Source organism: Petaurus breviceps, unplaced genomic scaffold (assembly GCF_028583685.1).
Source record: "Petaurus breviceps papuanus isolate PSGF00001 unplaced genomic scaffold, PetGlider_PUasm1.0 90887, whole genome shotgun sequence".
NCBI classification, from domain to species: domain Eukaryota; kingdom Metazoa; phylum Chordata; class Mammalia; order Diprotodontia; family Petauridae; genus Petaurus; species Petaurus breviceps.
Genome location: NW_027187370.1, coordinates 1894624 through 1906471, shown reverse-complemented (window position 1 = coordinate 1906471; position 11848 = coordinate 1894624). Strand labels below are relative to the sequence as shown.

The following is an 11848-nucleotide window of genomic DNA, read 5'->3' as shown; positions in this document are numbered from 1 at the left end:
TCTCTCTCTCTCTGTCTCTCTCTCTCTCTGTCTCTCTCTCTCTCTCTCTCTCTCTCTCTCTCTCTCTCTCTCTCTCTCTCTCTCTCTCTCTCTCTCTCTCTCTCTCTCTCTCTCTCTCTCTCTCTCTCTCTCTCTCTCTCTCTCTCTCTCTCTCTCTCTCTCTCTCTCTCTCTCTCTCTCTCTCTCTCTGTCTCTCTCTCTCTCTCTCTCTGTCTCTCTGTCTCTCTCTCTTTTCTCCCTGCCTGTTGCTCCCCTGCCCTTCCCACTCCAGAGGAGCGTCTCGGATAATACTCTGGTGGCCATGGACTTCTCTGGTCATGCTGGACGGGTCATTGAGAATCCCAGAGAGGCTCTGAGTGCAGCACTGGAAGAAGCCCAAGCCTGGAGGGTGAGAACAGAAGGTGGGGAGAGGAGGGAGGCAGCAGGTGCAGAGGGCCTAGGAGTTGTTGGGGTTCTTTATGGGCTCTGGTATGGGACCAAAGGCGCCTTGGCCCTCATACCCATAAGTCAGGGACCAGTGATTTTTGCCTGATTGGAGCTCTCTTCACCAAGACATCATCCACAACAGCCGTATTAGTCCTGGGCCAGAGGCTCAGACCTTAAGAGACCTGCCCAAGCTCATTTAATGAGTAAATATTAGACTCACAATACCTCTCCCCCTTCCCCTTTAGCTGTTTTCTTCTTCCATTAGAATATAGACTCTTTGAGGGGAGGAACTGTTCTGCTCGCTTATATTTGTAGTGTTCATCATAGTTCCTGTACATAATGCAGGACATAATAAATGCTTGTGTGCTCTCTCTCTCTCTCTGACTCTTTTTCTCTCTCCTCCTCCCTCTCTCCCTGCTCTCCATTTCTCCCCCTGCTTTCTCCTTCTCCCCTCTTTCCCCTCTTTCCCTTTCATTCCCCCTTTCTCCTCTCATTCCCTCCTTCTATATCTCTCTTCTTTCCCCCTCTTCTCCCCCCTACCATCTCTTTTCTTTCTCTCCCCTCTCCTCCCTTCTCTCTGTATATTTATATATATATACACATACACACACATAAATTACATAAAGGTGTATATTTTCCCGGGGGTTCTTAACCTATGATCTGTGAGCATGATCTTTTTTTTTCTAAATTTTGGTAACCATGTAACTTTTTTCTGTCTCCATTAGATTATAAACTCCTTGAGGTTAGGGACTATCTTTGTTTTTTATTTGTATCTTCAGTGCTTAGTATAGCGCATGTAGTAGGCATATAATAAATATGATTGATTGATTGTATTTAAATATAATTGACTTTTGGTGTGGCTAGGTGGCACAGTGAGTAAAGCGCTGACCCCAGAGTCAGGAGGACCCGAATTTGGTTCCGGCCTCAGACACAACACACACACACAAAAACTAGCCGTGTAACCTCGGGCAAGTTACTTAACCCCGACTGCCCTCCAAAAGGCAAAAATAAATAAATAAATAAATATAATTGACTTTCTTTACAATACTATACATTTTACTTTGTCAGTTTAAAAATATTATTTTGAGAAAGGGTCCATAGGTTTGGCCACACAGTCAAAGGAGGGTCCATGACACAAAAAGTTTAGGAACTCCTGTAATCCACAGTGTCTCTCTCTTTGTCTCTCTTCCTCTGTCTATTTGTGTTTCTGTCTCTCTCTATATATGTACGTATGTATTGTACATATGTATTGTATGCATGTATTTCCACTGTATCATACTGCTTCAGCCACCTAAGTTTTAGGGCCAATTTTTGTGCTTTGATGCCTTTTTCATGTATGAAACTGAATTTCACAGATAGACATTCCTTTCTCCCACCCTGCCTCTTCTTGCCCAGCCCCAGAAGTTAGGACCCTCAGTTTTGATGGTTATCCCCAGATTATTTCACCTGGCTATGGGGTCTTGGAGAGAAATTCTGAACCACTAACTGATTCCTTCTTCTCTTCACTTCCACCTCCTTCTAGAAGAAGACCAATCACAGATATAGCCTGCCTAATCCTTGCCCAGGCAGCACGTTCAGCTCAGGTGAGGGCCTTGGTGTGGGAGGCATGGAATAGGAGGGGCCATTGCTTTGGTGGAGATGAGATGCTTGACATGCTGCTGTGGACTGATGGATTTCCCAAGGGGACTTTATGTGTATGGTAGGGAAGGGGTGAGAGAAAGAAGAGGGAGGGTTTCACTAAGAAAAAAGCTTTCCTGAAGTCAGGTGTTGGATTTCTTCTTCTTCTGACTCCTCTCAGCCATTCATCGCTCCCAGCCCTGGTTCCACGGCCGCATCTCTCGGGAGGACACCCAGAGGCTCATCGGACAGCAGGGCCTGGTTGATGGGTAAGATTAGGGGTGTAGGGGCAATAGGGGCAGGTTTCTGAGTAGTGGCATAAAGATCAGGCTTGTGTATGATTGTGAGTCTGTATGAGAAGAAATCCCTAATCAAACTGTGGTTCATATGTCTCATTCCATCCATGCCCTGGCAGTGTGTTTCTTGTACGAGAGAGTCAGCGCAACCCCCAAGGTTTTGTCCTGTCCTTGTGTCACTTGCAGAAGGTGAAACACTACCTCATCCTTCCGGTGAGTGATACCTTCCTGTACACGCCTTTAGGGGCCCCCATACCCACAACACATTCGCTAGATCTACCTGCTACAGATCTCTTTCCCCTTTCTAATTACCCAATAGAATTTCCTGATAGATCCCAGGAACCAGCCTTCCCTGTATCAATTAGTGTTGGGTGGAACCTTTGTTGAGTCCCTGTCCTTGATGGTCTGGCTCACTTGGGAGGTAGTGCACAGAAATGAATGGCAGGGGGCAGGAGGGAGACTCTAAGTTCACCAATGTCTTTCTGACCTCTTGCTTCTCTCCATACCCCCCAGAGTGAGGAGGAGGGCCGCCTCTACTTCAGCATGGATGAAGGGCAGACACGTTTTACTGACCTCCTGCAGCTGGTGGAATTTCATCAGCTCAACCGTGGCATCCTGCCATGCCCACTTCGTCACTGCTGCACTCGGGTGGCCCTCTGAGTGGGTGACTCCTGACAATTCTTCCCTCCCACAGAGAGAGGTATCTTCTCTCTCTAATCCTCCCCCACCACTGGCCAAAACAATAGGGGATCCTTCTCCTCCCCCACCAACCCTGTACCTCATCAGCCCTGGAAGACATGCCCCCACTTCTGTTTGACTCCTCAAAGACCAGGCTTTGTGGATCAATGCACTTTGGATCTTGGTGGGAATGTATACATTAGTAAGGAGCCCCTTCCTCTTCTTCTCTCCTGCTGTGTCTTCCTTCTCTTTCTCTATTTTTTGTACTCTCTTTTTCCTTACTTTTTAGTCCCATTCTTTCAGTCTTCTGACTCTCCTCTTCCCTCTCTCCTTCCCATCCAGGCATAGGAATTTCTCCCTCCCTTTCTGCCCCAGTCTCAACCCAAGACTCTGGGAATGGCTTCTCCCCCTTTTCCCCCAGTATTGAGCTCCTGGTTCTCTCAGTCTCTAAAGCTGTGGAGCCTAGGGCAGGGCATTATGGGAGAACTGGGGGGCAGGAGGTAGGAGAATCCTCACCCTTGTACAGATTGAGTGGCCAGTTGATCTGCCTTGTTTTATACCAGTAACAATAAAAGTTATTTTTGGACCTCTGGTTGGGTTTTTTCTTATGGGAAGGGTTAAGCGGAGCTTGGTTGTTGGAGACTGGAGAAGAGAAGGCAGAGGGGGCAGGGAGAAGATGAAGTAGGATCTGGCTTCTGTCACAAGAGGAAACTTAAGAGATTTGTGGGTCTGATTTCAAGGGTTTCCTGACTGCCAAGGACACTGGGAAGGTGGCCACGTGAATCTGAGAATGTCAGAGCTGGAAAGGGAGCTTGGAGACTTTCTAATCCCCTTATTTTACAGAGGGGGAAAGAGAGGCACAGAGAGGGGAAGTAATTTACCTATGTTCAAGGGTCACATGGCTGGTAGAGACTGGGCCAAGACTGGAAACTGGGTGTCAACTCCCAGGCTAGTGTCTTCTGTATTATCCCACACCTCATTGTCTCTCCTGGAAAGATTCCCTGCCCCTGACCTGAGAGCCAGCAAGGGGTAGAGATGTCCTGAAATGACCCAAAGGCAGCTTCTCTGCTCTTGTTTGGGCCTGGCACCCACCTGGTTACATCTGGCATCCACAAGGCAGCTCGTGACTTTAGCCCCCACTGTTCTGTCCCACTCCTGTTAGTCAGTCTGACTAATCCCCAACATGTGGGAAGCTTGGTGCCAGGGTCCAGGCAGGCACCAAGAGGCGAGTTATAATCTGCTTTTCAGATTTGGAGTCTACAGAGGGATTTAACCCTTGGAAACTTTGTGCCCTGTGGTAGGAGGGACAGATTAAAACCTCCCTTTATTAGACCTAGAGAAAAGCTCAGCAGGAAGACAGAGTAGGGCAGGGGGCAAATGCCAAGACTGATCCTGGTTCCTGTTGTGCCCTCATGGCTCCCAGAACAGTCCTCATCACTGGCTGTTCCTCGGGCATCGGTTTGGCACTGGCTGTGAGACTGGCCACTGATTCCCAGGGACGCTTCAAAGGTAATGACTCTCCCAAACTTCATTCAGAAAACATGGGGGGAGACTCAAGACCCATCTGATTGCTCCTTAAAGTCCCTTCTGCCTTACAATCCAGCCAGATATGCCCAGGGATGCCAAGGCACTAGTGGCTGGGTGCTTCAGCTCTTTCTTGTGGCTCCTTCCTTTTTATTTCCCCCGACTCTCACCCCTACTCAATATAACTTTTCCTGGGGCACAATTTTTGCTTTGAGTTACTCACTCCCTAATCCTACCCAGTGCTGGCCACCATGAGGGACCTGAGTTGCCGTGGACCCCTAGAGGAAGCAGCTGGATCAGCTCTGGGACAAACCCTAGAGATTGGGCAACTGGACGTCTGTGACGAGGACTCCATCAGCCACTGCCTGAATAAGCTCCCGGGACAATATGTGGACATCCTTGGTGACTAGTTAAGATCCTGGGAAGGTCACCTTCCTAGGCAATGGGAAGAGACAGCTAGAAAAGAGAGGGCTCAGAGCAAGGGTTTGTTAGGTGTTTTTTTTTTTTTTTTTTGATGGGGAAGGTTTTTGTGGGGGCAGCATGGATATGCTGGGGGATCTTGATAGTAGAACTATAGACTTTGAGACCTGTGAGAGGTCATGGGATTAAGCTTTTTTTTTTTTAATTAACAAATATTTTTTTATCCCAACTCTACCCTCTTCATTAGGGGAAGAAAAAAGAAAGAAAAACCGTACCCTTGTAAAACAAATTCCTTGCTACATCTAAAACTGTGTTCCCCATCCTGTATCCTGAGTCTATCACTACCTCTGTGGAGAGGTGTGGGAGGCCTGCTTCATCACTGATCCTTTGGAGCAATCTGGAGAGGTTGTGGCTTGTACCTAATAAATAGCAGAGCTAGGATCCAAACCCAGGTATTCGGGCCCTGAAGCCAAGGCTCTTGGGGCTGTGCTGAAATACCTCTCCTATTTTAGAGAAGAAAGTTGAGGCCCAGCAAGGAGAAGTGAGTTGCCCAAGACATTTACTACTTCAGTGACCTTGGTCAAATCACTTAAACTTCCTGGGTTTCTGTCTCCCCCTTGATTAAATTAAAGGATTAGACTAAAAGAGGCCTCTTCTAACTCTCTCTTTTATCTTATTTATCTTATACAGTCAGTCACAGAGCCAGCCCTAGAACCCATATCTATTGTTGTCATTTAGCCATGACTGAACATTTGAGGTTTTCTTGGCAGAGACACTGGAGGGGTTCACCATTTCCTTCTCCAGCTCATTTTACAGATGAGGAAACTGAGGCAAACAGGGCTAAGTGATTTGCTCAGGTTCACACAGCTAGTAAATGTCTTCGGTGAGATTGAACTTGAGAAGATGAGTCTTTCTGACTCCAGGCCCACTACTCTATCCACTGTACCACCTAGCTGCCCCTAGAGCCCATTTCTCCAGATCCCTTTCAAGTCTGTTGTTCATACCAGTCTACAAATACTATTGGGCCACCTTGTTGTGTTGCCTTTTTCGGTGGTGGTGTTTTGTTTTGTATTTTTAATGACCCCTAGAGTTATTTCAGTAACAACCTTAGTAAAACACTTGGAGTCAACTTTTAATTGTGGAAGGGAGAGTCAAAAGAGAAAACTCAAGTTGGAGGATGGGAATGCTTATTAACTTCTGAAATCTGGGGGGAAATAGATCAAGTCGGGGACTCTTGCCAATGGAGATACATACAGTGCAGTGTTCAAAGGTTGCTCTGGAGAGTCACTCAGGAGCTGGAACTATAAAATGATGTAGAACCTTCAGGGGTCCAGACAGTGGGAAAGGGATCATCTCCTTTCCTGGGGAAGAGTAGCTGACAGATGTGCCTTATTTGAGTTGATCTGAAAAACTCTGTGGGGGCAGGTAGTATATTATGCCCGTTTTTATGGATAAACTGTAAGAATTCAGAGGGATGAAATTTCAAGTTAACATATCTAATAACATTCCTCTGTGCGCCAGAATCTGGGCTGGGAGAGGGGAGAGATTATCACTGCCCAGAGGCAAAGAAATGCTTGAAATGCTTGCAAAGGTTAACTTTCTTCAGGAATGAGTCTTGCATAGGTAGAGACTTTCATCTAAATGGTCCCATGAATAGCTAGCCTGTGCCAGGGAGGGGGTTGGGGGAAAGGAATTTCCAATTGCCTGACTCTACCTTTTGCCCTACTTCTCAGTCAGCAATGCAGGCATAGGGCTCATCGGGCCACTAGAGTCACTGTCCCTGGATGACATGCGCCAGGTCATGGACACCAATTTCTTTGGGTTGGTGCAGCTGGTTCGGGCACTGATGCCAGCCATGAAGCGCCAACGCCAGGGACACATCGTCGTTATCAGCAGCATCATGGGCTTGCAGGGTATGAGATGGGGGTAAAGGGATAACATGGGATGGAGAAAGGAACTGAGAGAAGCCAGGGTAGCTGTTAGGGTCACTGGAGACTGGAGGTGGTGGGGTTGTCTGTAAGGTAGTATAAGACCCAAGTTTTTCTCTCCTTATCAATCTCTGGGGCTCTGACTGGGTAACATTGCTATTTGGGGGGGTCAGGGTATCACACTCCACAGGAAAAGGCTCTTAAGAATTAGACATATCTGGGGCGGCCAGGTAGCACAGCAAGTAAGAGCACCGGCTCCAGTGTTGAGAAGACCTGGAGATCGAATCCCGGGCTCAGACACTTAGCACCCACCCAGAAACACCTGGCCGTGTAACCTTGAGCAAGTTACTTAACCCCAATTGCTTAAAAAAAAAAAAAAGAATTAGACATATCAGGGGTGGCTAGGTGGCACAGTGAATAGAGCACTGGCCCCTGGAGTCAGGAGGACCTGAGTTCAAATCTGACCTCAAACATTTAACACAAAAACTAGCCATGTGACCTTGGGCAAGTCACTTAACTCCAATTGCCCTCCAAAAAAACAAAGCAAAAAAAAAAAAAGAATCAGATCTAAGTAACCAACTAGAGGAGAATACAGGGAAACTTGTGGACACCCTCTTTCTTTTTCCATCCACCCCATCAGGCATCATGTTCAATGATATTTATGCAGCCTCCAAATTCGCAGTGGAGGGTTTCTGTGAGAGTCTTCTGGTACAGGCACTTCGGTTCAACATTTCGTGAGTGACTGGCAGGGAACAAGTTAGGGAGATGTGGCAAGTGCATAGGGGTTGAGTATATTTGGAAATTTCAGCTCCTGGCAATGAGGGCTGGCCCATCCCCACAGGTTAAAGGAAATACTGGAATACAGGGAGAGTTAGGATCCGAGTACAAATTCTGTACAAAATGTACAAAAGTCACTGAAATTCTGGGCTTGTTTTCTCCTATGCAAAATGAGGAGTTGAACTAGGGGGTTGTGGATAGATTTTAGGAGGTCCCTGAACTTGTATCAGAAATAAAAATCAATCTTTATTTCAGTAACCCTTTTTAATCCTACATATTTTATTTTATGCATTTAAGAACATTATGCTGAGAAGAGGCCTGTAGGCTTTACCAGACCAAAAGGGTTAAGAGGTTAAGAACCCCTGGACTAGATGAACCTTAAGGTCCCTTCTGGCACTAAACTGGTCATGAGGGTGACCCTGAGGATCGAGTCCCAGAGGGTCAGGGTAGGGGGGGGTTCCTTGTAGGGTAACACTGGTAGAGCCAGGCCCTGTGACCTCAGAGTTCGAGGGAAAGCTGTATTCTGGGGCGGAGCAGGTGGACTGTTTTGGCACTGACTCGGAGACAGCAGACATCTTCAACCGAATCTACTTGCCCAACTCCCGGGCTCTCTTTGCTAGTCTGAGCCAGAGTCCTGAGGATGTGGCCGAGGTGGGTGTCTTCCTACAAGGATGTATCTGTCGTATGTCTGTCGCCCTCAAGCCTCCATTCCCAGCTCCACTCCCCCCGGGTATTGGAAAACTCCAATAAGCCATCTCTTAAATCTTGAGCATCATTCTTTCACTAAGCCCTACCCAGAAAGTTCCCCTCCCCCACCCTTCCAATTTCTAGGAAAACATCAACTCTCTTTGCCCCTGAGTCCAGCAACCATCTCTTTTCCTGAGCCTCTGGTGCAGTGTTGAAACAGGTGATTCCCATGTTCTCTTCCCTCTGACCCATCGTTCTGATCTCTCTTCCCAGGTTAGCATCCATCCTTTACTGCAGGCTGTCTCCCACCACTAGCATCTTTATCCCTGCCCCGAGGGGTTCCATTCTAGACAATGAATTTCCACCCGACGCCAGCGCTTTGGCGGTGCAGGGGAGGGCGCTAGATCCCTAAATCTGATTTGTCCAGCTTTGTCTTCGCAGCACACCCTGAAGATCATCTGTGCCCGCCGCCCACCCTTCCGCCACCAAACCAACCCAGCCTACACGCCCATGATGGCCTTGAAGCGCGCCGACCCGTCTGGGGAACTGGCGGGAGCCGCCTTCTACAGCCTGGTGTTCCGTCACGGCCCGCTGCTCCGGGCCAGCCTTCACGCCGTGCGCCTCTGCCGCTGGAAGGCGCGCAAGCTCCGCCAGGCTCTACGCTTGCTCGGCCTCAGCTGAACCGGGTCCTCTTGGTCCCCAGCCTGTACCTCGGCCCCGCCGAGCTGTGGGCAAGCTTGAAGAGGCTTCGCTCGCTTTCCCTCACTCAGTGCCCAGCCCGGAAATCCCTTCCTACCCTCTCTCTCCCGACGGAGTGCACTGGAACCCAGGCTCTGAGACTAGGATGAGTGCGCCACGCGTGTAGGTCTGTGTGGTGTTGGAAGGACTGGATGGAGGAGTGGAAGACTTGAGCTGCCCCGGCTCCTCTCTCCCTTCTGTTCAGCTGCTGACATGCCAGTGACCTACACTCGGCACCGTCTAGGTCAAATCCTTTCCCCCTTCTCATTCTCCAAAGGGGAAAACCGAGGTTCAGAGAGGGATTATGGGAACATGTCCGAGGTCACACAGAGTCACAATGGAACCCGGGTCTCTGGATTCGGAGTCCCCGACATCCTGACACCACAAGGATCTAAGGCGCGGGGCTGGGGTGGGCAACAGGCGGTTGGGGGGCGGGACGCGGCCGAGCCAGTTGGTAAGGGATGCCCAAGCGAGTACTGGTGGAGAAAGATACCCTTGGAGGAGTCTGGGTAATAAAGAGCTAACCAGCACCAGCCTGGATCGCCGCATGTGTTTGGGACTCGGGGCTTCGGCCAGGGCATGACTGTTGGTGCTCGCGGAATGGGGCCGTCGGTGGGTGTTGGTGTGGCTCGCGAGAGGTGGGAATTCCAACAGGTGCTGGGAAGGAGCCCTAGGGTTTCCTTGCTCCGGGACCCCCAGAACCGAGCTCAGTCGTGCGGCTATAGTGACACCCAGTGACCATCAGTGGGAACTTAAGGTGGCCGCGGCCGGCTCTGGCAGCCAGGTCCCACGAGGTTCCAAACGGATACGCAGAGGCAGGAGAGGAAGGGTGCAAAGAGACCTATAACCTTCCTCCCCTCTCCGTTCCTCGGCTCAGCACTTTCCCCTCCCCCAGTTTTCTCTGGCAAGGTTAATATCAATTAGACGCCTGGAGATCCATGGGCGGCTGGTTCCCGGAAGGGTGGAGCCGTGGGGTCGCTAAGCTGTGACAGGGAGGCGGGGGGGGGGGGGGGCAGTTTCACTTCTGGATTCCGACCCTGTATGAAATAGGAGTGTTTCTATACTGGGCAGGGCGTGGCGAGGGAGAAGGGGGCAGGTGGGAACAGCCAAGCGGGTCTTCCTAGTGAGTCTGCCCTCTCACCACCCCCAACATCCTCAGAGGCTCAGCGGCCAGGTTACTGAACTCGGGGTTCGAGGGATACACAAGAATGTCAGGCGACCGGCTCAGCATCACTCGCATCCAGATCCCTTTCTTGTCTGTTCTATTCAGTGGCTCCTGTGTAGTAAACGTCCTGGTCCCCTCTTCTCCAGTCACCATCATACGCCTCCCCCTCAGCACCCTCCGCCTCCATCGGGACCTCCCAGCCCCCGGAGAGGCCCCGCAGATCCGTGGGCGGCTGTAGGGAGCTAGCTGTGAAGCCACAGGGGAGAGAGGGGGGCTGTGGGCTGCTGGGACGCCGGGGCTGTTTCTCAGAAGTGCCGCTGCCCCTCTCCTTTCATCACCATCCCCCCACCCCCTTCTCCCATTTTACAAGGGCCCTCCCTGGCACCTCCGGATGCGGCTGCGACCTCCTTCCCCTGGACCTTGCTCACCACCACCACCACCATTTCCCAGAGCCTGGGAATCCGGGTCGCCCCCTACACACCCCGGGTTGGGCCCTTGTGGCTTCAAGTGGAAAAACTGAGGCAGAGCGTTTGGGAGGTGTGGGAGTTGGGAGTAATTCCTTCACTCGATGGCAATATTCAGAAACCCAGCATTTCCAAGTCTACTGTGCTCAGGAGACAATGTTTCTCCTCCACCCCCTTCCCTTTGCAGGTTCTAATCTGGAACTTTTGAGAAAGTGCCTGATGCCCCCTCCTGCCCTCACACCTCTCCTCCCTACCCAAAGGCCTCACCTTGTGTTCACCTAGAAAACACTTAATGCTTTTAACCTGATTTCTCAGCACTTTAGATGGACCATCTTTGGGGAACTTGAGGGAGGCCTTGGACAAACATTTGACTTTGGATGGAAGGGAAAAAAGAGAACTCAACTTTCCCCAGGAAAGGAAGGGAGATGATGCCACCATGTGTGCATGTAGGCTGGGGGGAGATGGAGATAGCATCTCAGAGATCATCTGTTCCAACTCCTTCAGATGAGAAAGGGAGACAAGTTTAAGTAGCTTGTTTTAAGGTCACTCAGGAAGTAACAAAGCTGGGGATGGAAACCCAGGCATTCTGATTCATTTAAACATTCCTTTCAATGCTTCTAGGTCATTGCCCTTATCCTAATAAAGGTAGAATCCCATTTTTGACCGTGAGCAAATCCTTGTTTTCTGAACCTTAGTCTTCTCATCTGTAAAGTGACAGGGTCAGTAATGCAAAGCCCCCATTCAACTCTAAATCTCTAGTATGACCTGGTGAAGGACACAGAGCATGAACCCAGGTGTCCTGACTTCCAGGTCAGTGCCTCCACACCTCTGCCCTGAGAGCCACTGACTCTCTCTGAAGTCCCCGAGGTGGAGCTGATGAAGGCATGTTTGACATGTGTGGACCAGAGAACAATTCCAGTGGGGGTGGGAGATGGCATTTTAGACCCTATGCCCAGGTGGAGGTGTGGAAATGAAGGGGAGTTGGGAGAGGAAGGGATTGAAACAGTGGAAGGAACAACTCTGGGGAAAGACACATCTTGGTAGTGTCAGCCCCCCAGTTCCCATCCACCAGCCACCCTCAGAGCTGTGGTTTATTTGACTAAGATGCTCTGCTGGGCCCAGGGGGGG

The 11848-nt window shown here is 49.9% G+C and overlaps 2 protein-coding genes across 5 annotated transcripts in view; both read left to right on the top strand.

Annotated features, from left to right (window-relative positions):
* GRB7 (growth factor receptor bound protein 7) overlaps positions 1 to 3608 on the top strand; it is a 36854-nt gene extending 33246 nt beyond the window's left edge. For 3 of the 4 annotated variants that reach the window (XM_069074265.1, XM_069074264.1, XM_069074263.1), the window contains 5 exons: positions 272 to 388; positions 1949 to 2009; positions 2225 to 2312; positions 2459 to 2552; positions 2853 to 3608. In XM_069074265.1, the coding sequence (XP_068930366.1) occupies positions 272 to 388; positions 1949 to 2009; positions 2225 to 2312; positions 2459 to 2552; positions 2853 to 2999 (507 nt within the window). In that variant the 3' untranslated portion in view covers positions 3000 to 3608. The remainder of the gene's footprint in view (positions 1 to 271; positions 389 to 1948; positions 2010 to 2224; positions 2313 to 2458; positions 2553 to 2852) is intronic. The other variant, XM_069074266.1, reaches the window with a different exon arrangement.
* A 701-nt stretch (positions 3609 to 4309) lies between these two features.
* On the top strand, positions 4310 to 9636 carry LOC138150747 (retinol dehydrogenase 8-like). The gene is made up of 6 exons (XM_069074189.1): positions 4310 to 4526; positions 4782 to 4943; positions 6695 to 6874; positions 7530 to 7623; positions 8134 to 8317; positions 8795 to 9636. The coding sequence occupies exons 1-6, from the start codon at positions 4430 to 4432 to the stop codon at positions 9032 to 9034; spliced, it is 957 nt and encodes a 318-aa protein (XP_068930290.1). The 5' UTR covers positions 4310 to 4429; the 3' UTR covers positions 9035 to 9636.
* The last annotated feature ends 2212 nt before the right edge of the window (positions 9637 to 11848 follow it).

Coding starts and splice junctions, on each gene's coding strand:
- LOC138150747 (XM_069074189.1), top strand. CDS start 4,430: ATGGCTCCCAGAACAGTCCTCATCACTGGCTGTTCCTCGGGCATCGGT. Junction 4,944..6,694: donor ACAATATGTGGACATCCTTG/GTGACTAGTTAA, acceptor CCTACTTCTCAG/TCAGCAATGCAGGCATAGGG. Junction 8,318..8,794: donor GTCCTGAGGATGTGGCCGAG/GTGGGTGTCTTC, acceptor TTGTCTTCGCAG/CACACCCTGAAGATCATCTG.